The sequence below is a fragment of the Oryctolagus cuniculus genome, chromosome X (assembly GCF_051225735.1).
Source record: "Oryctolagus cuniculus isolate XC-2025 breed Fujian yellow rabbit chromosome X, ASM5122573v1, whole genome shotgun sequence".
Classification (NCBI taxonomy): Eukaryota; Metazoa; Chordata; class Mammalia; order Lagomorpha; family Leporidae; genus Oryctolagus; species Oryctolagus cuniculus.
This window is the reverse complement of record NC_142888.1, coordinates 101829763-101856282: the sequence shown is the minus strand read 5'-3', so window position 1 is coordinate 101856282 and position 26520 is coordinate 101829763. Positions and strand designations below refer to the sequence as shown.

The following is a 26520-nucleotide window of genomic DNA, read 5'->3' as shown; positions in this document are numbered from 1 at the left end:
AATGAGTACTTTCTAGCCTTATTGTTATTAATATACATAAATATGCTTAGAAAATGCAATTACAAATGCAATTAAAAACATGCCCGTCCTTAAAGGTATCTTAATGGTTCTGAGGATCATCTTACCTCCATTTTGCTTGACTAAATGTCTTGGTTTCATATCCTACAGTTCAGCTCAGTTCCACACTCACTAAACACCAACCATGCCGCTGTGTTGGTGCTAACGATAGAGAAATGCCTATGTTCCTGCCTACAAAGCATTCACAGTGCTGGAAAGAGAGCCATGTTGGAAAACAGCACTTACACTCAGCACCCATTCTCCAATAAAAGATGAGACGTCTTTGGAGAAATGGCTGATTCTAGAATTGGAGAAGGCATTATATGAGTTAAGCCGAGAGCATCTCACAGTGCTAAAAAGTAAGGCAGCGCTGACACCTAAAAGCTTCAAAAGGCAAAGGGGTACACAAGCCACCACAAAGAGCTTCCCAATAGCTAAAGCTGGAACAATTTGAACAACAAAATGAAGTGGCATTGGATTTAATGCAACTCTCAAAAGAAACATCCATTAATCCATCCTAACATAAATAAATGGTTGAATTCACAAATAAATGGAGGATAAAAGATGGCTCCCATTCAGAATAATTCCAAATAATTTATATATAGACACTCTACCCTCAAGGAGGTTGAGCATGACTCCCTACTTCTGAAATGTTGGTTGGACACAGTTATTTCCTCCCAAAGAGTGTAATATGGAACATGACAGAGAAAGAGTAGCTTTACAGTGGCAAAACCTGACAAACGCTACCTCAGTTAGGAGATCAAGGTCAGCCCATCAGTAATACATCATGTCGTTTTATGTACCCTTGATCTGATTTGATCAGAATGACACTTTATCTCTGGCCTTCCACTTAAATGCTCTTAACCTCCAAGGGAAAAAAAAAATCAGATACATTCACATAGAGGGTATCCTACAAAAAAAAACTCTGACCAGTACTCCTCAAAATTGTTATGGTCATCAAAAACAAGAAACATCTGAGAAACTGTCGCAGCCCTGAATAGCCCAAGGAAACATGAAGACTAAATGTGATGTGGCATTCTGAATGAGATATTGGAATAGAAAAAGGACATTAGGTTTAAAAAAAAGACTAAAGAAATCTAAATAAAGTATGGATTTCAGTTAATTCTAAAGAATAGAGCTAATATCATGTGAAAGGTGCTGCTAGCTCATAGCCTTTCTGCTCATTTCTCTCTCTGTAGTGCTCTTAATGCTTGGACTTAGACTGAATTTCATGAAGAAAGGGACTGTATCTTGCATACAAGTAGCAATATACCATATTAGACCTCAGCGCAGTTCTTGGATACAGTGTATTCCCTTAGTAAATGCTTCTTACTGAGTTTATAAGCCAGTCTACAATGTAGAAATAGTACCAAGGAAGGAATTCAGATGAAAAATAATGACATCAGAGGTTAAGAAAAAGCCAACAGACTGGTGAAGATTTTAGGAGGTAGAATTTTTTTAAAACTACACTTCACTGAATGTGGGGAATGGTGGAAAGAAGGAGGGGGAAACAGTGGCTTCTGGTTTAGGCTTAGAAAATTTAGTGCTAGGCAGATTTCTGAGCATTGAGCACAGTAGATAAACAAGACAAGGTTGCTCTCCTCCAGCCTCTCATAGTTTATTGGGTAGGGATGCAAACACATGAACAAATCTAATGTGTAATTCCCAGAATACAGGTAAGCATAGTGCAAGTAACCAGACTGGAGATTTAGGGGAGCTTCCTTCAGGCAATGAAGCTTAAGTAAAGCTTGAGAGGCAAGTGAAAATTAAGTGAAGAAAAGAATAGTAAAAGGGTTTTAAAGATGAGAGCCAAGCAATCAATAATCATGGAGATAGTGTAGGAAAAAGTGAATTTAAGATTCCACAAAAAACTTTCCTGTGTACCAGACTATAGAAAATATTCTAGGCCAGAGATGATGAAAGTTAGAACTAACGTAACTATTTTACAGACAGTTGCATGTGGGGAGAAAAGGAGGGATCAGAGACAACTTCCAGGTTTAGGGCTTGAATGATGTAAGCAGTTCATGTTAAGTATCCCCCAAACCAAAATTACTGCAGCCACCAAAAAATAAATTAAGTAGGAGGAATCAAAATAATGAGTGATCTCACATATCTATGCAGATAGATATAACATATGACGCCCTATCGATGTTTAACTGTATAGTTTCAGGAATGCCTGTATCTACTCAGGGTAACTTTAGTGTCACCTTCAGGAGTATGGCTATGTGATTGCACAATCATGTAATTGTGACTATAATTTGAAAAAGGTTAAATGTAATTAGTTCTATTATGCCCTGAAAGAAGGAAAAATGGATCAGAGAATTGTAGTGGTCAGTTATAAAAGGAAAGCAGGGCCCCAGAAGAAAAGGAGTAGGTTTATGAGGCATGGGGAAGGTAGGAAAAGAAAATAACTTCTGTTTTGGGTTTGTTGAGTTGGAGGTGACAGTGAGATATTCAGGAAGTCATTTAGTTGGTAATTTTTTGATAAACAAGTATTAAAAGTATGAGAAATGTGATATCCTGAGATTTTCTGTGTTCTGTTTTTTTCTATCCCCTGATGAATGGTATTGAAATGTCAGCATCATTACAGATTAACAGTAGACATTGGATTTTTTTCATACCTAGACCCATTACTAGAAAAGCAAAGAGATATTCATCCTCTCAGTACATAAAAAGGAAGATACATGAATTCTTTCATCTATTATGAGGCTTTTTCCAATTGTGACAAAGGCAGACCCCAGGGGGTACATGTTGAACAAACTGCTTTGAATAACTTTATTTTTCTCTTCCTTAGCACAAGTCCTGCTCACAAATATTACCTGGCTATGGACCCTATGTCTGAATCCCTCTATCTATCAGACACCAATACTCGAAAAGTCTACAAGTTGAGATCTCTTGTGGAAACAAAAGATTTGTCCAAGAATTTTGAAGTGGTAGCAGGAACAGGTGACCAGTGCCTTCCCTTTGACCAGAGCCACTGTGGAGATGGTGGGAGAGCATCAGAAGCTTCGTTGAACAGTCCTCGAGGTAAGAAAAAAAAACATCCTTTGGTCATCTAAAGATTTCACTTGACTTCATGAAATCCTAAAACCATCACTACACTGTAGCCCATCCATCCATCTGAATATTCTGCTTCTGACGGACACCTGTTCTGAAGTCTATCTCAGAGGATAGGCACATCCAAGACTAATTTTTAGCTAGTATGTGTTATTATGGCTGTAACTGTTATTAAGACATTGAAATTCTTTCTTTCTAGCTGATAAATATCTATTGCCCAGAATCTTCTTACCACCACCACCACCACCACCACCACCACCCTGTGAGGAGTCCTCCTGGAAACTCCTCACAGCCCAACATCTAAAGGGTTAACCTTGCTCAGCAGAAAACCTGCTTTATCTCTGTGGCCTGCATTGGTTGGGAGCAAGTCTGTGCCCACATTCTACCGCTGTCAAATATGTGGAATATCTTACAGACCCTAAACACTTCTTCTGGCTGAGGTTTAACAAATTTTAATGACCCTTTCTTACACTAATTTATCTAAATCATTCTGGAAGCTACTTATATATTTTATTTATAGCACCTCTAGGATAACGTAGTCCTCCCCTTTTTTTTTTCTTTTGCCTTCCATGGAAGCTCAGCCTTACTTTTATTGGTACTAAATTCATTTCTCAATCTTCAAGGACCAACCCTCAATTCTACCCCCTGGAATTTAATGAGCAAATATCTGTCTCTCAGTGTAATGTAAAATCATGATTTTTTAGTCTTGGATCATAAGCCCATCTTAGGCCACTAAGCTGAAGGATAGTTGATTTTTAAGTCTGTCATCATGTATTACATACACTGTCTCTTTATTATTTAATCACTTCACTGTTCCTTCTCCTAGATATATGTGCACACATTTTAAAATATACTCATGTACTAGTTTTTATAAAGCCATGTGCTTTTAAAATTATTGCAATAACAATAAGCATTTATTGAAGAAAAAAGGAAAAAAGTTTCATTAAAATTACCTGTAAGCCTACCATATATAGAAAACCTCCATTAAATTTTTAGTGTTTGTCCTTTTAGACTTTTTCTGTGCATATCATATATTTTAATTCCCTAAAAATGGACTCATATTATTCAATGCTATTTTATAGCCTGCTTTATATACTTAATGTAGGATGAACATGTTTTCATGCCAATAAATGTAGTGAGGTCAATGTGTTTAATCTGTTAGATGGTAATTTATTATTGCAAATATTATGAAGTTACTCTTTAGCCATTTGACATTTGCTATATTGGAATTAAATTCCAACTACTATCAAAGCTTAAAGCTTTTGCTTTCTTCAAGGTCTTTGTTTTTCATAATCTTCTCTGGCTAACCCCAGCCCATTAAATCTCAATTTCCTTAACAGCATCTGTACTACCCAATTAGCCCTTGATTACATTTTGCCGCCTTTTTCTTTCCAGTTCTTTCATGAATGGGAGATTGTTTTTCTACCAAAGTAAATTACTCAAGATGAGAAACTGCATCTAATATTTTTTAATCTTCCCTACCTTCCCACCAACTTCTAGCACAGTGCGGCATCCACTGCATGTGCTCACCTGCTTGTTGTCCAACTTATCAATTAAGTAATTCATATCTATGCCAAATATTCCCAAAAAGAACTTCAGTGGTGTTTAAAGGAGGCAACAAAAACATAAGAGATATAAGAGAGCTCTCCTGGCCCCATGCCACCCCCACCCCCACCCCCACCACTGCTGGCCAAGTATTATAGTAAAGTGTTTCTTTTTTTCTCTGTGCCAGTTCTCATTTATTACATGTAATGGTTCACAGCAAGCATTTGATGAGTGAATGAATAACTCAGGTCCAACATGTAATTGGCCCATCTTTCAAGGAAATACACTAAACTTGGTCTCACCTTTAACACAAGTTTAAAACTCATGTGGATATTATAAGAATTTCTGCATAAGAAATAGGGAGAAATCAAGCTTGTATTGGACCTGAAATTGACATCCTCCTGAGTTACTGCTAGTACAAGAACCACTCAACTCACCTACCACGTTCAACCTGCCACACAGAGAATGAATATCTTGGGTTTTCCAAAGAAAGCAAATAATTGATTCACTGCAGCTGTGTGTGTGTGTGTGTGTGTGTGTGTGGCTTGGAAAGCAGCAATAAGAGTCCTGATGAACAAGATTTACGTGAACTCTTGAAGCATCAGTAATGAGAATGCCAAAATTTATATATCTATTAAAACTAGTATTAAACTAAGTTTTTCTTCTTGTCATAGCTAGTAGTGCATTTCCCTTTGGCCTGAGTTACCGATCTTGCTATCTGAGAGTGGTCTTTACCATAATGCACTGCACTTCATTTATCCCAAAGTTATGGGGGAGCCCTAAGACTCCTAGCCCAGGCTTAGGACAGAGCTGAATGTCTTAAGCCATCCAGGACAGCTTTTACATAACATTCCTGAAGCTGGTGTTGTCAGCCTCTGCTCTGGTCCACTGATTAAACTAGAATGCTTAAAGGAGTGGGATGTGTGATTCACACTACAGGTATCTGCTACATCTCCTTCAACCATGCTAACAGTATTTGAAGACCCTGTTGGTGATCTTTAAAGTCACTCATCTGGCAAAATGTATGTCCAGACATCAGTCACTCTGAAAATGCTGCTCAGAACACTCAGGTGCTCAGCTATGGCACCCATCTCCATGCCGAATACAGACAGAATTCACCCTTGTCAGTGAATCAAAACTGAGATTCTCGTTGTGTGGAATGCTTCAGGGCAATTTCATAGCCTTCCATAGAAGGCAAAATCAGGCAAGAGGTTATTAAATCATAGTGTGCAAATTGAAAGGAGGATACTGTTGATTGTTAATTTCATCTTTGAGGTTATCCTGTAGGTTCTTTGTCTCCCAAGAAGGCCCAATTTGTTTATTTTTGCTCTGCAGCTACTATGCACATCAGCTTTTTCCTCCCCCCCGCCCCCAGAAGAGAGCAAGTGTTCAATGGATTTCTTTAAGGAGAAGTTTGATTTTTCCCCCTCTATCTAGAAGCTCATAAAGAAAAGCTGTAGATCAGTAGAAAATGGAAATGTACATCTAGGGAGCACCATTTCTAGGTTAGGAAAGAAAGCTTGCTCTAAGACTTTAACAAGCAACATATTGCAATTATGGGAAGACTCTCCAACATGTCTTTAATTATACAAGGTAAGTCAAGTAAATGTTAATCTGCAAGGCAGCTAGTAGACTTTCTGAATCTATTCTAAAAATAGGATAAAATAAAATTTGTTTGGGGGATCATACAGCCTAAAGTTGGAGTAAATTATCAAATAGGGTTAAAGCCAGTCAGCAAAAGATAAAAAGGCGGAGCCATGAGATTCTGGGTTTGTTTTGTTTTGTGAAAAATGGCGGCAAATTATGGTGCATACTGGCTTGTACAGTCTGGACTTTTCTTGTTTATTCATGTAATGCCCATGTTTCCTTGAATGATCCTGTGAAAGTCAGTATACCGCATTGGAATCTCATTTCACTGAACACTAGAAAAGACATAAAATGCCATTGACTACTTTTGTGATGTGGGGCATTTAAACACTGAGTCCTGAGATTCTTCAGCTGTAAACTGAAGTGCTCAGGATGACCTCCTTCCCAGCTCTGATGTTTTAAAATAAGTACAGCTGTAACCTACTGAGAGCCTACTCTGTGCTGTACACTGTGCTAGATATTTAACACACTCTATCTCTAATCTTCACAGCGAAGTGCAAGGTAAATAGTGTTATTCCCACTGTACAGAGAAAGAAACAGAGACTCAGGGAGGTTAAGACATTTACCCAGCCGGCGCCGCGGCTCACTAGGCTAATCCTCTGCCTTGCGGCACCGGCACACAGGGTTCTAGTCCCGGTCGGGGCGCCGGATTCTGTCCCGGTTGCCCCTCTTCCAGGCCAGCTCTCTGCTGTGGCCCAGGAGTGCAGTGGAGGATGGCCCAAGTACTTGGGCCCTGCACCCCATGGAAGACCAGGATGGGTACCTGCTCCTGTCATCGGATCAATGCGGTGCGCCAGCCACGGCGGCCATTGGAGGGTGAACCAATGGCAAAAGGAAGACCTTTCTCTCTCTCTCTCACTGTCCACTCTGCCTGTCAAAAAAAAAAAAAGACATTTACCCAGAGTCACACAATTTACGGGTAACAACATTGGGGTTCACACCAGGTCTGCCTTATTCCAAAAACCCATGATGCTTCCATTATACCACAGTCGTTCCACAAAAATCTATGATCTCTGGGAAGCTTGGAAATATTGGAAAATGCTTTTCAGCCTCATGACATGTATTGAATGCAAACAAATTTCCTTTATTTACGGGGCAAATAACTTTTAGTCATTTCCTTTTCCTATTAAAGCAATTTCTCTGATTTTTCTGACCTAGTAGTGTACCAATACCACACTACATAGCATTTGTGTAATCTGTAAATGTAATTAGCCAAATAAATCTCCAGGAAACCTTGTCACATCTCTTTGGTAGATACTGCAATTAGGAACTTCACTAAATTTTCCTTAAGGGACTAAGGCAGGAAATCTTCATTTTATTAAATTTCTTCAGTACAGTAGTAGCTACAAATTTTGTTTGAAGGAAAAATGGAAACATCCCCAAATAAAATCTTATATGATAGCCCCTGGGTTCTTCTCCTGGAAAAGAGTCTTTATCTGATTCAGTTTTATGCACTTTGGTTTGAATCCCAATAAAGAGAAACATTTTCCATTTTACTCATCAATTCTTCAATGTAATGGAGCAAGAAAAAAAGTTTAGCAAAGAGGTTGACTGAGTGCTAATCCCTGGCATTGTATATGAGTTTGAATTGACTTTGAAAGATGCTTTTAAAACATGCATGGATGATGTCGTTGAAACTTAGGTTCCATTTATTATTTTTACTGCAACTTTCTTTAATTCTACGGAGAACTCAAACTAATGAGTCATGTAATAGATGACCAAGTACTTAAGCAGAATGTGAAATGGTACTAGGTGGGGATATAAAATAAAATTTGTGACAAGCCGAATGCATTTATTTTTTTAAGTAGATACCGAAGGTGAAGCAGTAACTGGACAGGATGAAATTAATCAATGACTTAATTTGGTTTTCTTGGACCTCACCAAGGATTATATCTCTATTTTCACATATGTCTTTAAGCAAACCAACCTCTGAATCCAGAATGAATGGAAGCAGCCTCTGAGCTGTCCCATGGGTAGGAAATGATCCTTAAGTCTCAACAACTTCCAAAAGTTGTTTGAGGGTATTCTTTTTTTTTTAAAAGATTTATTTATTTATTTGAAAGGCAGAGTTACACAGAGAGAGGTCTTCCATCTGCTGGTTCACTCCCCAGTTGGCCACAACAGCTGGAGCTGGGCCGATCTGAAGCCAGGAGCAAGGTCTCCCACAAGGGTGCAGGAGCCCACAGACTTGGGCCATCTTCTACTGCTTTCTCAGATCATAGCAGAGAGCTGAATTGAAAGTGGAGCAGCCAGGACTTGAACCAGCGCCCATATCGGATGCTGGCACTGCAGGCAGGGGCTTTACCCACTATGTCACAGCACCGGCCCTGAGGGTATTCTTGGCACTAACCATACAGAATTCATTTTCACTTTATTGACAATTAAGAAATCTGAGTATGATGAAGCTTAGACACAAACAATTTGCTTTGGTCCCTACTCAGATCTTGCTGAAACTCTACCCATTTCCTTGGCATCTCCATGCTGTTCTGAAAGCTATATTTAAGTGAATGAAGATACTAAGGTGATAATCAATGACTTCTTGTTGAGATCACTGACATCTATGGGGGCAAAAATATAGTACAGAAATGAACATGAATGTGTTCTTTTGGTTATCCTGTGCAACTGGGGGCAGTAAGATTTTTCCTATATTGCTTTAGTAGATTATTTACCTTTGTGACATAGCCATTTGGACCAATGCTAGAGACAACCCTCAATAAAATTACAAACAAGCCAAAGCATCAATAAAATGAATGGCTTATTTAGGAAGTAGAAAATAATTCAGTATCATTAGGATAAAGATATTTGAGGGTAATAGGAAGGGTAGGGGCAGGAATAGGATGCTAGGATTTTTACTTATGGACCAAAGATTTGAGGCAGGGGTATGACATAATCATCTGATACATGTTTGTTTGTTTTACTATTTTGGTAACTGGACAATAAATGTACTGGAGCATAGCTGAGGCCAAGAAGCCATAGGAAGCTCTACTTACTTGCAAGTTAGGCAATGGAAGGGAATCTAACAAAAGAGAAAAGAAACCTTCAGGAAAATAGGAGCTGAACCAAGAGAGCATGGTGTCCAGGAAACCAAGGGAGTAGTTTGCTTCAAGGAGGTGTGGAAAACAGTATCAAATGTCACCCATGAGGAGACATTAGCTCAGGTAATGGGTCCATTGGTGAGTCTGCCATTGGTGGTTTTATTGGTAATTGGAGAGGAAACTAGATTTTAGTCATTTAATGAGCTAACATGAGATGAGAAAATAAATATCACTAGTGAAGATACTCTTCTGAAGTGGAATGTGAGGTATACAGTACTTATGTACTGGGAGACTTTGGAGCTCAGGGAGGTTTTCTATAAAAGATATAATGTCATTGCATGTAGATCAATATGTAAGACAGGCAACAAATGATGAAACAAGGGCCGAGGGAAACTGGAAGACAGTAGGCCTTGGACAGGAGGGGAAAATGAAGAGATCCTCCTAGGATTATATGTAAGTATAGGGATGAGGATAAGTTTATAGATAAGAAGAGGTAGAAGGTTGAAGGTTCTCTATTCTGATACAGGCTCAGCAAGCTTATGGAAGTGGATCTGTTCTGCTGAAAATGAGGGAGTATCTCAGTCAGGCTTTGAGATAAGTGGAAAAGCTTTGGGAGAATCATTTAATGAAGTCTATTTTCTGCTAAGCTCAACGTTCTACTATTGTTCCCCAGTTTTTATTCCAAGTCCTTGCCCCCAAGTGAGATAAAAATTCAATACAGAGGTATAAGTAATGTGCATAAGTGAGAATAGAGTTTATTAAAAATGGAATAATTAGTATGAGGAGAAATACTATGAGAGGGCCAAAGAGCTACCCATGAAGAGAAAACCTGGAGGAAGGCAGGAGAAAGGAGGCTCCCAAGTCCAGAAGTCACCTTTATGGGGAAGAGGGTGGTGCCCTAATTAAATATGCAAACAGGGTGGAGTTTTAGGTAGTGTTTAGTGTGCATGAGATTTTCTGAGAGCTTCATGGTGTCTCCCTGTGGAGTTCAGCTTATTTGTGCTCATCATGATGCCCCCTCCTTCTCAGTCCTGGAGGTGATGCAGGTGTATCATGGGGACGTTGGCATACTGGATTGGCATGCAAGGAGGGTGGAGTTAAAGTGCAGCACTATGAGACAGAAACTGTGGGAAAATCTTCTAACTCATTTTTTCCTTAACTCCCTGCCTATTTCCTGTATCACTACCACCTATGGCCAAATCATTCCCAGCTCAGTTTCAAGGTTTCCCATGCGAGTGCTCCTCCAACCTCCTTGATTTAGAATCAGAACTATCTTGAGAAAAATATGTTTGACAAGCCTTAAAATTCAGGAAAAATGTTAGCTCTTTATCCCTCCCTGATCCTGAATTGTTTTTCATTTAGGGAGATTTCTTTCTTAAACTAAGTTATTGGTTTCTCCGTTTACTGTAACTGCAACAGAGGCCTATTATGTGACCATTAAACTCCTTTTATGTACAGTTGGGTTAATTCATCTGCTCATAATGGATAAAATATTTTGACCTTAGATTATGACAGCAGCTGGAGCTTGAAAACCTTTATGCCTTTTCTGTTGCATCTCTAAAGCCATGAGCTGTTGGTGGGCGGAGTCAGACAAAAGGAAGGCACTTACGCCTAGCTCTAGCTAATTGCCTATTTGGTCTGGGCGATAACCATTGTTGAGAAGACTTCTAAGTTTTATAAAGCCACAGATACATTATTAAATGATCTTTTATTCTGAGTTTATTTTAATTTGGAAGGAGGAAAGCTTCATGCCCTTATAGGTGAATCCAATACTTGATGATTTCTAGGTAGAAATGGTGCCACAAAAGAAGTAAGTGTCAAGGTAGGGTGGAATTCAGGTATTGCATTTGACTAGCTGACCCTCTTGACTTTGACATGCAGTAATTTTAGTGCTAGTTCCTTGTACATGTTGTATTTTGGGGACCCCCACCTAACCGAAATAATTCCCTTAGCAGCCTACTCTTGTACCATCAAATTCATTCCCCGAGGATTTTCTTCAGATGCAAACTTGGTGTTCGCTTCAGAGAATTACCTGGAAGAACAGCATATTAATTCCTAATTAAAACACTTTATGAGGGCCTTGAGGTCAAGGAACTCAAAATGAATACGTTTGGGTAGATGAGGTCACCTGAGAACAACTCTAGGTGGGATCTATTCAAGGTAGCAGAGGAAATGTGGAACTAGGTATATGGCAGAATGGTAACACAAGTGAAGAGAGGTAGGAAAATAACAATGTTATACTTCACCTCCACAATGTCCTCTGGAATAAAATTTGGGCCCCTACAAGATCGGTAGCCAGAATAACTTTCCTTCCTTATCACAGCTGCTCAGTGCCACACCTTTATCTGACCACTTAAGAATAGCCTCAGCTGGTTAAAAAGAAGAGCTTCCCCTCCCCCCAAAAATGATGGAAATCACACACTAGCAGGCTGCAAATCACTTAAATCATATTTTGAGTGTTGTATTATGGTAACCTATAAATAACTAATTGCGTAAAATTGCTTTAGTAGTTTCTAGATGGCAGCTTTAATTAAAAGCACCAGAGACATTTAGAAGTTTAGAAATGGATGGCATGTAATTTGCCCTTTTACCAACCATAAAATGGTAATTAAGGAATTTGATTCACTTCTTCCTATTAAAAGTTTTATGAGAATAGCAAGTTCCTTCTAAATACAGTTTCTCTTCAGCAGAAGGTAGTACGTTTGCTTTATCAGTCTTCTCCAGCAGCGTGAGATGTTTTAATGTACAAATTCTTCAGAAGTTAATTAGAAAATTTCTTTCGATGCAAAATGTTTGTTTTTAAGGTTCTAAACATGAAACTGTATTAGAGTTCATGCTTTGATCATGGCCCCATATTGCTCCAACATCAATATAAGCTGACCCAGTAATTTCATGTTTACCAAATGCATGGAGCTGACTATAAAATCAAAGGCATAGGGAAGCCATTTCCTGATGAGTCTAGTGTGCTCTGCTGATTTTTGAAGGAATCTGAATCTATAGTGTGTTGACTTCCCAGGGAATCCAGAATATTCACTCCACAACAGAGGAGTCATCAGAAGATGTTTTTAGCTTCATTGATCTTGAGAAATACTGGGTAAATTAACAGGTAGATATAAAACTCAGAGAACATGCAACAAACCAAAATGTCTTTGGAAATTCATAAATGTAACATCATCATGGGCTAAAACACAGTTGGAATGAAGTCAGAAAGTCCATTTTTATTTTATAATTGAACAATTGATTACATTTCTCAGCCAGTTCACCCCAAGTATTATAGATGGCACCACACAGGACATTTACACCAGCACCACAAATGACTTCAGTGATATGCACATAAGAAGGACAGCTACTTTTTTTTAGAGTCAAGCATGTTTGAACACTTATCTGAGCTGTATAGATCTAAGAAGCAAACTGGTGAAGTAGCATTCTGCATTTCACTGACTCCCTGGCTAGCTCAGAGTCACTCACCCAGGCAGCACTGCACCTGTCTCCTCTAGATGGAAATGTAACCTTTTCTCCTTCCTCAGTCCTCATCACAGCTGGGACAGTGAGGGCAGAATCTGATCACCAGCATTGTGTACAATTTCCAGTGCACGGTGATAGTAAACACAGCCCTACTACACATCACACTTATTATTGTTTCTGATATGTCTGCAGAAAATACACTCCCCCTTACCATCTGCACCCAAGACAGACCACTCACATGCACCCCAAACCTTGGTGCACCACTGCAGGTCTAAGGAAAATACTCACAAAATAATACTCAGGAAAAAGCCCAGGACACAAAACTCTGTATACGTATACTGCTACATGTTTTTTTTTTTAAGATATATTTCAACCCTCTGTACCATGATGCTGGCCCCTACTGCTACATCTTTAAAGGTGTTATAGTAAAGTAAGCAAAAAGTTTGAAAGAAAGTATATCTATTAGCGATGATCATTACTGCCTAAGGAATTACAAGAGATTTTTATTTTCTTCTCTTCAGTTTTCTAAGTATTTATGATTTTTATAATTCAACAAAAGATACAATATGTTAGTGGTTTAATTGATTAAGGGTTTAATTATGGAATAAAATACAGGTTTTTGGATTATTCTCAAAAATATGTTGTTTTAAAAGACACACACATCCTCTCTCTCTCTCTCTCTCTCTCTCTCTCACACACACACACACACACACACAGTCCTGTCCTATGGATTAATCTGTTGACCCAGGTCTCTGCTCTCCTAGATAGGGCTCTCCAAGAAGGAGGGGCATAGCACTGAATGCTGGCAATGGGCTAGTCTCATCTGAGCAGGTTACAGATGCTCAGATGCTGCTACAAGGGCAATACTGTAAGTCAAAAAGAAACCCAAATGGAATACCTTGATGGAATACCTTGAAGGAATTTTGGCAAGCCAGTAGTAAAATTTATTTTAATTAGGTTATTATTTTTAAAAACAAGTATAAAGAAGAAAACATAAAACAACCCATAATCTCACCATCTAGATAAGCCTTACTGATAATTAAATATAAGAATATGAATGTAACTCATGTCTATGGTTTGAAAGGTGGAACTGTAGAGAAAGACACAAAAAAACTTTCAGGACTTCTTCACCACATGCACACACACTCCTGTCCCTCTCTAAAGGTAACTAATTCCATCAGTTTATTGGCATTCCTTCTAGATCATTATATATTTTCCTTACATAAAAGGAAAAATACCATATAGATTCCTCCTCATCCTGCTTCTTTCATTTAATAATACACCTTGAAAATCATTCCATAAAAACATATATATACCTCTCTGGAAGAATCCCATGATATATCAACATATGGATATAATTTATTAAACCAGTTGCCTCTTGATGAACTTGTTTTCAGTCTTTTATTGTGTTGCAGACAACAACCTAGTTCATATATTTTGGAACACTTTTGTGAGTATGTCCATAGGATTATTTTTTTAAAGATTTATCTATTTGAGAGGCAGAGCTACAGAGAGGGGGAGACAGAGAAGTCTTCCATCTGCTGGTTCACTCCCCAAATAGCCACTGCCAGAGTTGGGCTGATCCAAAACCAGGAACCCAGAGCTTCTTCCGGGTCTCCCACGTGGGTGTGTGGGCACAAGCACTTTGGCCATCTTCCACTGCTTTCCCAGGTCATAAGCAGAGAGCTGGATTAGAAGAGGCCCAGCCATGGGCCGGCACTGTGCAGCAGGTTAAACCCATGGCCTGAAGCGCCAGCATCCCATATGGGTGCCAGTTCTAGTCTCGGCTGTTCCTCTTCCAATCCAGCTCTCTGCTGTGGCCTGGGAAAGCAGTGGAAGATGGCCCAGGTCCTGTGCCCTTGCACCCATGTTGGAGACCAGGAAGAAGCTTCTGGATCCTGGCTTCAGATTGGCGCAGCTCTGGCTGTTGTGGCCAACTCGGGAGTGAACCAGCGGATGGAAGACCTCTCTCTCTGTCTCTACCTCTCTCTGTAACTCCATCTTTCAAATAAATAAAATAAATCTTAAAAAAAAAAGAAGAGGAACAGCCAGAACACAAACCAGTGCCCACATGGGATGCTGGTACCTCAAGTGGAGGCTTAACCTACTATGCCACAGTGCAGGTCCCAATATGGTTAATCTTTTAGCAATAGTGAATATTATCAAAGTGTCTTCCCAAAAGATGAAACACATTTATGCTCTCACTAATAGTGTATGAGAGTACCCATTTGCTATACTCTCAGCAGCTCTGAATATAAGCCATTTAATGTTGGCCCTCTGAACAGTATGAAGTGGTAGATTGTAGCTTTCATTTGCATTCCTTTGATTACCAATTAAGTTGAATACTGTTTCCTATCTATTGTCACCACTTGTGTTTCATTTTTGGTAAACTCAATTTCATATCCTCTGCCAATTTTTCTACTGAGCTGTTGGTATTTCTATTTGTCAAATTAAGAAAAAAAATCTCTTTGTATCTCATGTGTTGTAAATATTTTTCCAAGTTTGTCAATTGTCTCTCTTTTCTAAACCTGTGGTTCTTTAATTTTATATGATTGGGTTTATATTTCCTTAATGTCTCTAAGTTTTGTGCACTGTTAGAAAAGCCTTCCTGAAATAAAGGTATTTTTAAGATGAGTGGGAAGGCCTTTTAGTGACCCTTAAATCATATCATCCGTCTTTCCAATTTGAGCCCTGTGGAATTTTAAAAGTTTTGGAAGTGTTTAGACCAGTTAAATCTACAGGTGTTGGAGTCACACAGATAAATCTGGATGAACTTAATATGTTATCCCTCTTAGTATTTTTTTTGTTTGTTCTACTTAATACTTTTGGTTGAATACTATAATCAATACACAATTATTCTTAAGTGCTGAAACTTAACTGAAACGTGATCGCTGTTAAATATAAGAGTGGGAATGAGAGAGGGAAGAGATGTGCAATTCGGGACATGCTCAAGCTGACTTACCTCAAACGGTAGAGTTAGAAACATACCAGGGGATTCCAATTCAATCCCATCGAGGTGGCATGTACCAATGCCATCTCACTAGTCCCAGTGATCAATTTCTGTTCACAATTGATTGTAATGATAGGACTAAGAACCAAAGGGATCACATAAACAAGAATAGTGTCTGCAAATACTAGCTGATAGAATCAAAAAGGGAGAGAACGATCCAACATGGAAAGTGAGATACACAGCAGACCCATAGAATGACAAATGTCCTAAACAGCACTCTGGCCTCAGAATCAGCCCTTAAGGCATGCGGATCCAGCTGAAAAGCCCATGAGAGTATTTCAGGCATGGAAAGCCAAGACACTCTGGGGGAAAAAAAAAAAAACCTAAATGGAAGATCTCTGCGAGTGAGATCCCAGTGGAAAGAACGGATCATCAAAGAAGGAGGTACCTTTCTCTGAAGGGAGGAGAGAACTTCCACTTTGACCATGGCCTTGTCTAAATATGATCAGAGTCAGTGAACTCAGGGGGCTTCCATAGCCTTGGCAGCTCATGACAAGAGCCTAGGGTGATTACTGATGCCATAAAGAAGAGTGTCAATTTGTTAAGTCAACAACAGGAGTCACTGTGCACTTACTCCTCATGTAGGATATTTGTCCTTAGTGTGCTGTACATTGAGATTTAACGCTATAACTAGGACTCAGTGTTTTTCACTTTATGTTTCTGTGTGGGAACAAACTGTTGAAATCTTTACTTAATGTATGCTAAACTGATCTTCTGTGTATAAAGAGAATTGAAAATGACTCTTGATGTGAATGGAAGGGGAGAGGGAGTGGGAAAGGGGAGGGTTGCGGGTGGGAGGGACGTTATGGGGGGTAAGCCACTGTAATCCAAAAGCTGTACTTTGGAAATTTATATTGATTAAATAAAAGTTAAAAAAAAATAAGTAGGCCGGCGCCGTGGCTCACTAGGCTAATCCTCCGCCTAGCGGCGCCGGCACACGGGGTTCTAGTCCCGGTCAGGGCGCCGGATTCTGTCCCGGTTGCCCCTCTTCCAGGCCAGCCCTCTGCTGTGGCCAGGGAGTGCAGTGGAGGATGGCCCAAGTGCTTGGGCCCTGCACCCCATGGGAGACCAGGAAAAGCACCTGGCTCCTGGCTCCTGCCATCGGATCAGTGCGGTGCGCCGGCCGCAGCGCGCTGGCCGTGGCTGCCATTGGAGGGTGAACCAACAGCAAAGGAAGACCTTTCTCTCTGTCTCTCTCTCTCACTGTACACTCTGCCTGTCAAAAAAAAAAAATAATAAGTAAAAAAAAATCTGGATGAAAACCCATTTTGAACCCATCTCTGACCACTGTTTGCTCATCTGTAAAATGGAAATAGTACCTACCTTCCTTAGGCTTATAGAGGATGAAATGACACAAGGTGGGTTAAAAACCGGAGCCTGTCACAGATCAAGTGCAGAATAGGGTATGATAATGAGTGGTGAGATATTTCTAAAACTAATAACTACTAACAGCTGGACTGTTTTGAAGATTAATAATAAGAATTGTTTTCAAAATGGACTGTATTCAAGTTCTCTTCTTTCAAACTTCATTGTCTGTACCCTTTGCTGTGCAGAAGCTTCTGAGTTTATTATAATTCCATTGGTTTTGTTTGGTTTTTGTTGCATGTACTTTGGGGGGTCTCATCCAAGAAGTCATCATCTATACCAATATATTGAAGTGTTTTCCCTACATTTTCTTTTAGCTATTTTATGCTTTCAGGTCTTAAATATAGGTCTTTGCTCCAACTTGACTTGATTTTTGTATGTGGTGATAGGTAGGGGTCTAATTTTTATACACTGTCCTGACTTCATTATGTTTACTTGGAAAATTCATTGTCCAAACAAAAGGCAGAAATTTAAACCTTGTCATGAGTTGTTCCAGGGGAATGCCTGAATAAGGAAAAATGCATGGAAAGTCACAAGTATACATGTATGTAAGGGGATACATGCTAGGATATTCCTCACAATATTGAAAAGTGGAAACAACCTAGTAATCTATTAATAGGGGTTTAGTCAAATGATAAAAATTATACAATAGTAAAAATGAGTGAACTAGATCTATATGTAAAAACAATAATAAGGGTGAGAGATTGGCCCAACACTTAATATGTCCATGGCCCACATTAGAATACCTGCATTCAGTGCCTGGCTGTGGCTCCTGACTCCAGCTTCCCACTAATGCACACCTTGGGAGGCAGCAGTGATGGTTCAGGTAATTGGGTTCCTGCTCTTAATGTAGGAGACCTATGTTGAGTTCTTGGCTCCCAGTTTTTGCCTTCCAGTGACCATTATAGGCACTTGGGGGAGTGAACCATCAGATGGTAGCTCTCTCTGTATATCTGCTATTTATCATAACATGCATATGAACAAAACACACTTCAAGACAGTGATTGCTTCTGGGGAGGAAAGGAGAAAAAGGAAAGGTATTAAGGAAATCAGGATTTGGTTATATTCATAAATTTCCTTTCTAAAAAAAATTTGAGAGGCAGAAAGAGAAGGAGAGAGAGAGAGAGGGAGAGAGCTTCCATCTTCTGCCACTCCCTAAAAGCCCCTTAACAGCCTGGGCCAGGCCAGACCAAAGCAGGAGTTTGGAACTAAATAGAGGTTTCCCTTGTGTGTGACAAGGATGTAATTACTTGAGTCACCCCCATTGCCTCCCAAGGTCTGCATTAGCAAGAACATGGAATCAGGAGGCAGAGCTAGGAATAGAGCCAGGCACTCAGATGTGGGCCACAGGCATACTAACCAGCGTCTTAACCACTAGGGCAAATTCCCACCCAGACATTTCCTTTGTAAAAAGAGATATATGAAGCAAATGTTAACATTTATTAAATGTGAGTGGTAGATGTATGGCATTCTGTAACTCTGAATTGTCTACCATTTAAAATATTTCATAATTATTAGACCTTTTAAGACAGGAGTGGCGTTTAGAGAGCAGCTTTTAAATTTATACCTGGTAATTCTATTTCAAAAATGATCTATTTAGTTTTGTTTTAAATGAGGCTTTTACTCATACAAAGATAATAAACAAAATTTAACAGGCTATAAGACACAGGTGCCAATATATGAGAACACAAATCAACTTTGGTCATAGATCAGGGTCTTCAAGGTCCCTGCAGTGGCCAGAATTAATCCATTATTTTCTGAACTGATTGGGTTTGAAGTTCTTCTAAGCTGCAGAGTTCTCCAGCACCTCTTATGTGTTCAAATGTGAAGTTCCAAAAATGACTATGAACTTCCTGAAAGAGCCTCAATGTATTGACTCGGCTTTATTATCTGTCAAAGAAAGTCACTGTTTCCTTGGGACTGGGCTCTGTACCATTTAAAGTTTTTGTTAGGAATCACAAGCTCAATAACTCAAATATTTTGAGTTATTGTATGTGTTCTATATATAACTCCAAGCCCCAAATAGCAAAGCCTGGCCAGAAAGCGCCAGTGTTATTCTATTTTTCTTCCAGTTTCATTTACTAGCTATTCCATTTGGATTTTCAAAAAGCTTGTTTGACTGTGCAATGGGTTTTGAGGGAAAGGAAAGTAGGTAGGTTTCCCCATTTCACCAGTATTTACTCATGAAAGGAAGGTGATTATAGCAAATAGTTTCCCTGAGTTGGTAGGACTGATTTCTGATTTTGTAAGGCATCTCTAACCCAAGGAAATTGGAGCCATAGTAATAGATTGATAGGTATTCTTTGTACTTCCCCAAGCCCAAATACATCAAAATGGATTCTGCCAAGACGACCTACACTGATTTCTATAATCTGTGTTCTCTACCTGAGGACTAGCGGTCTCTCAGATGGTGCCTTCTCCCCTTTCCAAAAGCAGTAAAACTAGAGAGTAGATTGAAGAAGGGCTACTTTTAAATCATGTGATTTTTTGGCTTGATAGGCTTCAAATTTTTGAGAAACCACAGATCAACACCTAGCATCCTCAAAATCTTCTTGTTGAAGTTTTTACTGATGCTTAGCAATATTGTATTTCACAAATATAGCTGCCCCACTTTTAACAACATGGTTTTAATCATCTGATTTATTTGAATGTTTTTAAAAATAGTAGTCAATTAAAAAGTTATCAAAACCACTGACTTCTGAATTGATCCTAAATTGAGGCCTACATCATTCCTAGAAATTCTGGAGGTGTTCAGACTGTGGAAATAAGGGGACCATTGCAGTTGGTATATGGCAATCTTTTTAATATGTCTCAGTTTTGCTTTGTTTTACCTCCTGTATTAGACTTACTAGCTGTTTCTAACTACTCTTTAATTGCTTAGATTGCTTTGTTTCTAATGTATACCTAAGTCATTTATTCTGTGAACAAAACCAGTATTCCTGTATGGCTGTAACTATGCTAAATGTTATAGTCAAACATCATGACCATCTCGTTTGTCAGGTATGCAAAGATGCAATCCTCTTAATTAATACTTTCGATATATTCAAGTGATGTCAGTAAGTATCCTTTACTATCTGTAAGACTCACACTGTTTTTTGGCTACTCTATCAGATCCCCATCATGCTCCCAGTATATTTTGTTAGAAAAATAACCATGTTCTTCAAGCTCCGCTGTTTTGTTAAGCTTTTCAAGCAGCAAATTCAGAAATCATAAGTGAAGTAAAAAGACAAGCTCCCTTCCCTTCAGTAGAAAATGATCTGGCTGAGGATAGAAGCAAAGGCTCATTAGAGAAGATGATCATCCAGCATTAGGTGTGTGATACAAACTTTAAACACTACAGTGATTCAGAGAATGAAGAGCTGGTCATGACTGGGAGAGGAATAGGAGGGAAACGAGCAGAACAGGGAAGATGCAGAGGAAAAGAAAGGACTCTGAGAAACGGTTGGACACGAGAGTATACTCTCTTCCTGATAGGAGCAATTCAGTGAACCACAAAAGGAATGAGATCAATGGATATGTGAAAGGGGAGAAGGTATGGTGGTGGAGAATAAGAGGCAGCTCTAAATGAGTAATGAATAACATGGCCCTTCCTGGGAGCTGGCCTGCATTTGCTACAATGGCCCCAACTCAGTATGTAAAATGAATCCTTGAGCCCAATCAAAGCACCCTGTGCTCTTAGTTATGGTCTAAGCTTTAGATTTGCAACTTAATGGCATATTACATCTCATTCCTACCCACTTGCATTGGTATTACATGTCTATTCCAACAGGCTCAGAAGATTTCTACCCTCAGATAAGACCAATGGAATTATCTGGTATCATTGGCAAAGAACTACTCCCATCAGGCTACTTGCAAGTATTCAAGTCAGTTTGTATATTATAATTCCAGAGGCAATTGCACTGTGCCATGAAATATTAGTAGGATTTGGATACTAGGAGAAAGAAGGGAAATTCTAGGGACCAGAGTAGGCAAATCTGCAGTAATAGGAAAGTGGGTGCATTTCAGAGCCAGCATGTGGATTAATTTGACTGGAAAAATAATACAAAACCCTGTAAAGACTGATCTTCACCATCAGTGTGGAAGACACACTGACAGAATTACCTGTAGGGTGCCTGCCATCTAAATCAATCCATGCTGAAGCAAGTAATCATGTAACAGATAAACCACAGCATGATATCAGAACACTGTTAATCAAAAGTGTAAATAAATATTAACCTTTCATAAAGTTTTCACAGACAAAACAGGTGTTATTTTGTTTAGTCTTTATAGTAATCCGCTGACATGGCCACATCAGTTTTGATTCTCACACCTGGACAAAGGCAAAAATCTAAAGAATGGGAGATTATGTACATTTGTTTAAATCACAGTCTTACAACTGTATCTTCCAGTTTCTTCTTCCAGACTCTTCCCTCCTCCTCCCATAATTCTCATGAACTTGTCTAGGTGATTGAATTTAGAGAAGAAAAGGTGAGGAAATGACCTTGGAAAACTCAGTCTTCATCAAGACTAGGCTAAAACAGTAAAAAGCCCCCTCTGAACAAGGCATCCAAGCTTTTAAAATACCTTTTAATTGTAACTTTCTGGTACCCAACTTGGCCAAACTTGTAGGTCAGAGTGGGAAAAAGAAAAAAACAGTAAAAGGAATTCTTTGCTTCATGGAACAACTGCTTCAAACAACTACTTTGACTATTTTTTGGTTTTACTCAACTGTCATTCTCTTGAACTTCCATTTAAAAGATTGAAAAATTGTATTCACATGGTGTTTTTTACCCTGTCTTACCTTTTGCAAATGGCTAACTCCTGCTCTTGACTTTGTGAACTTCTCTTATGGCATTATCTTCATTAGTCAAGATGCACAAGAGTGGGAAGAATTTTAAATAGGCCTTCTGTGTTCTTTTGGAATGGGCACTGCATGCAAATGATTGTCCTAAAAAGAAATTTTAATTCTTGAGTTAGTCCACTTATGTGAATAGTAAGCACTGTTGACTTAATTCCTCATATCCTGCTTTTATTGTGTATTCAGGCCAAGGTATTCTACTTAGTTTGATTTTTTTTTGTTAGATACTCTTGGTCATTCACATATTTTGAAAGAGACTCATTTTCCCTAGAGTCTATCAACTGCAATTACATTTTTCTGGTCCATGGACAATAAATGAGCTTTCCTTCCTCGGGCTAATTGTTCACATAAGGTTCTTGTGAGGCACTTTTGTTTCCTTAGGATGACAGAGGCATTTCCTGAAAAGTTATCTTAGTATTGTCCCAGATATAGTTGCTTGATGTTTAAAGAATTTTTAAGGGGGGAGAATAAAAAATATTCAGCTTAGATTTAGTAAACCTCATTTTTCTTAGCCCATATGTACTGAGTCTCCTTAAATCTCAATCTGCAGGCATATTTTGAGCAAGAAACCTAGCATAAAAATAAAACAAGAGGTGTGCATTTCAACCTGAACCAGACCCATCTATTTACCCCATCTCTCTTACTTACATATGTACATACACACACACACTCAAACCACCAACCTCTATAAAGCATAAAATAACTCACATCATTATTAATACCTGGCTAAGCCATTAAATGTTTAGATATCACAATTCCCCTCAGTCCAAGGTATTTCTTAGCCAGTTGTACAAAATGGAGCTTCATTTATTTGATTCTCTATATGAAAACTTTAACCACCTTATAAAAGTTTGAAGGCTTTTACAACAACAGTTCAACAGTGCAATATTTCCCTCAAGCTAACGAAATTGTTTACAACCACTGCCTTGTCTGTAATGTGAATCTAACTCAAGGCACTCTGCTTTATGGACTTAAATTTTATAGTATGCCTGTCCAACAGAGAAAGCCTACAATGTTGAAGCAAGGTCTGTGTGGAAACCTGTGTCTACGATCCTAGGCTTAGAAAAGTCACTTTCAGAAAGAATTATAGCAATAACTGAGCAATTAGGACACCACTTAGCACCCCCATAATACTTCATCCTCTTCAGGGTCCTTTCACTTCGTTAACTCTTGTGGGCTTCACACCATTTTACCCTGTGTAGTAGGCAGTCTATGTGTTAGGAACTCCAGGTACTGAGTGCTATGGCTAACCCATAACAAAAGTCAGTCTGAGATGCATATCCCCTGCATTGGAGCCAGTGAGCTCTCTCTGTTTTCCCTTGTGTGCTCCATAGTGAAGAAAATTAAGGCAAACTCTTGAGGTACTTCTGTCTCTTTAGAACTCCCACTGTGGTAACGTTGGAAGAAATCACCATATGACAACACAAAGCTGTGTTGACAGAGAAAAGTACACTTAGTGGTGGGAGGTGGGGATCACTGGGCTATTGAATGTAGTTGTCTGCTTGGATCAAATTTATGTGCAGTTAATTTAATCCATAGTTCTTTATCTGTTCCTGGTTGTCAACTTCCCTCTTTCTGTACTCCAATCATTGCTAATTGATAGAGGCCATACTTCTGTTAAAGGTTTTTAGAGAACGAGATTGTATTTGTGTCCCTTCTAAGCTCATTTTTAGAGAAATTCATAAGGAGCTTGGGGCCTCATGGCTCACTTTCTTTTATTCATGTTAAATGTGCCCCAATATAAATACATGGAAATTTAGTATATAATATACGAAAGTTCATTGAACATTTGTGCCCAGGTCGACTAGATTTGTTAAGATATAAAAATAATCATAAAATCCAGATTTTGCCCTCAAGGAACTTATTGCCTGCAGAGTGTGACTGGATAACTTGTGTGTGTGTGTACGTGGGCATGTGTGTGTTTTAATTAATCACAGCTTATGTGGGTTAGAAAAGAGAGATCATGATGAACTAGAATTTAGAGGGAAAGCTTTGTGAAAGAGAAACATCTTATAAACATCTTGAAAGATGAATAGAATTTTAAGCCAAACTAGCAACTATATTAGACATGTACACATACATAATGCCAATGGCTTAAGAAAATAGTAATTTACTTCTCATGTTACAGTCCAATATCGGTTGCCTCGGGGATGGATGGGAGGAATCTCTAATCCAAACAATGATTCAGTGAACCCGTCTCTCTCCATATAAGGCTTACTCAATGCCTTTGGCATTGGAGTCTTCCACTGCTTGCTTTGTAGCCAGTCAGGCAGCAAAGCAAGCAGATGATCACAGAGGAGTGCAATAGAGGGTTTGTTAGGTGCCGGACCTAAAAGTAACATACGTTACTATTGCTCACATGGAACTGTAAAAGAGGCTGGGAAATGTAATATAGTCCTATTCTCAGAAGGAATAATAAATAGGATGACCTGAACACATAGCCCTGTCTCTGTCATACCAAAGGTTAGAAATTTTGAAGGAAGAGTGAGTTAGAGAATGGTGACCAGAGCAAAAGCAAAGTTGAATTCAGCTTGGCCACCTGCTTTTCTGGTTTGATTTGATGACATTGGATGAACTTGTCACAAATTCTGAATGTTGGTCTTGGTAGGAACAGAAGAAGCTGTATTAAAAAGTTCTGCGTATCGATCATCCAGATATTTCATTTTCCAGTGATGAGAGCCATCAGTAGATTTGTTTATCTTTGGTTTCACATCACTTATATCAAGACACAGCTTTTTTAAAAAAAAAAAGTTTATTTATTTATTTATTTATTTGAAAGGCAGAGTTACAGAGAGGCTGAGGCAGAGGCAGAGAGAGAAAGAGCTTCCCTCTGCTGGTTCACTCCCCAAATGATTGTAACATTCAGAGCTGGGCTGATCTGAAGCCAGGAACTTCTTCCGGGTCTCCCACGTGGGTGCAGTCCTTGGGCCATCTTCTACTGCTTTCCCAGGCCATAGCAGAGAGCTGGATGGGAAGTGGAGCAGCCGGGCCTTGAACCAGCACCCGTATGGGATTCCAGCACTGCAGGCAGTAGCTTTACCCACTACGCTACAGTGCCAGCCCCAGAGACACAATTTTAATAGCAGTATTACATGGACAAAACTGTGAGAATCCAAAATATACCAAGCCAAAGATTCAGTCACCTAACTACTGGCTGGTTTTGAAGAAATTATTAATTATGTGTAATATTATCAATAATAAAAGTTATCAAGACAATGTGAAAAAATAGCAGTGCTAAGTGTGTTAGTTGGATTTATTCTAAGTTCAAGGATCTTCTTTTGAAAACATTGAATGCATTTAGGTGGGACATGTTCATTTTAGTTAACCTTAGTTTGCCCAAGAACCTGAATAGTCTAACACCTGGCCTAGCTTATACACGTATGTCATCTGCCAGAGATATGGCATATGCGTTTTGTAACCTTACTTCTGGGGTCTCCTTTTTAGCTGGTAGCTTACATGATTACAGTCATGTTACCAACCACCCTATCAAATGGAAACTCTTAGAACTTTTGTCCAGACGTTCAGCTTTGTAAGGATGGAGCCCCATAATAATTCTGTATAGTTCTATGGTAGTTACAGGGACACAAAAATTGTTAACAATTTTTTAGAGGAAGGACAATGGATCTCTTTGACAACCTAACAAAAGCAATGGTTTCTGAACTTTCTTAAGCCAGTATGTCTACCACCCCCACAGTAAAGCAATTGATGTCCTCATTTAAGCTACTTGATATGACAGTTAAGAAAAAAATGCCATTGAACTCACACAAACATGAGCTCAATCTAGCATTTTCTAGGTATGTAACTTGGACTTAATCACTGGACCTCTGCATTTCTGTTTCTTCATCTAAAAAATAACAATGTATAATGAATATCAATTTAAAAATTAAGTGACTTAAATATGTATTCCACAAGGCTGCTGTGAGGAGTAAATGAGAAAATGTATTGAAAGAATCTAGCACAGCACCTAGAATCTCATAGTATTCTCAGCAAATGGAAATAATTATTAGTGGTATTAGTCATGCTTCATGGGTTTTCTGTGGTGCTTACCTGGATTTCATAGTAAGCTCATCAGGAATTCAGTGTGATCCTTCAGATTTCAGTTTGCATATCACTTAACTCTGAGAAATTACTTGTGATCTTCATGTACACAGCCTATCCCCAAGCTGCTCCCATGACAGCCTGGACTTGCCTGAAACTAATGCTCAACTCATGGCATTGGCATTGGCTGGTTATTCCTTCATCTCCCTCACTGCTTTCCAAGCTCCTAAAGGGCAAAACTACGTCTGTTTTACACTCTCCTGTAGTCACAGTCCCCTATCACAGGGCCTGACACATAATAGGTATCAAATAAATCTTGAATAAATCAATAAGTAAGGGGGAAAACAGCTTCCTCTGAAAGTTTCTAGAAAGATAGTAGTTTGAGAAGTAAGAAAACCGTTCGTTTACTTGACCTTGCAGCAAGGCTGAGACCTAAAGCTTGGGGAGAGGATCAGAAGGAGCCA

The 26520-nt window shown here is 39.0% G+C and overlaps 1 protein-coding gene across 6 annotated transcripts in view; it reads left to right on the top strand.

Moving 5' to 3' along the window:
• TENM1 (teneurin transmembrane protein 1) overlaps positions 1 to 26520 on the top strand; it is an 870866-nt gene that overhangs the window by 762546 nt on the left and 81800 nt on the right. For all 6 annotated transcript variants that reach the window (XM_051827790.3, XM_051827788.3, XM_051827787.3 and 3 more), the window contains one exon: positions 2852 to 3084. In XM_051827790.3, the coding sequence (XP_051683750.1) occupies positions 2852 to 3084 (233 nt within the window). The remainder of the gene's footprint in view (positions 1 to 2851; positions 3085 to 26520) is intronic.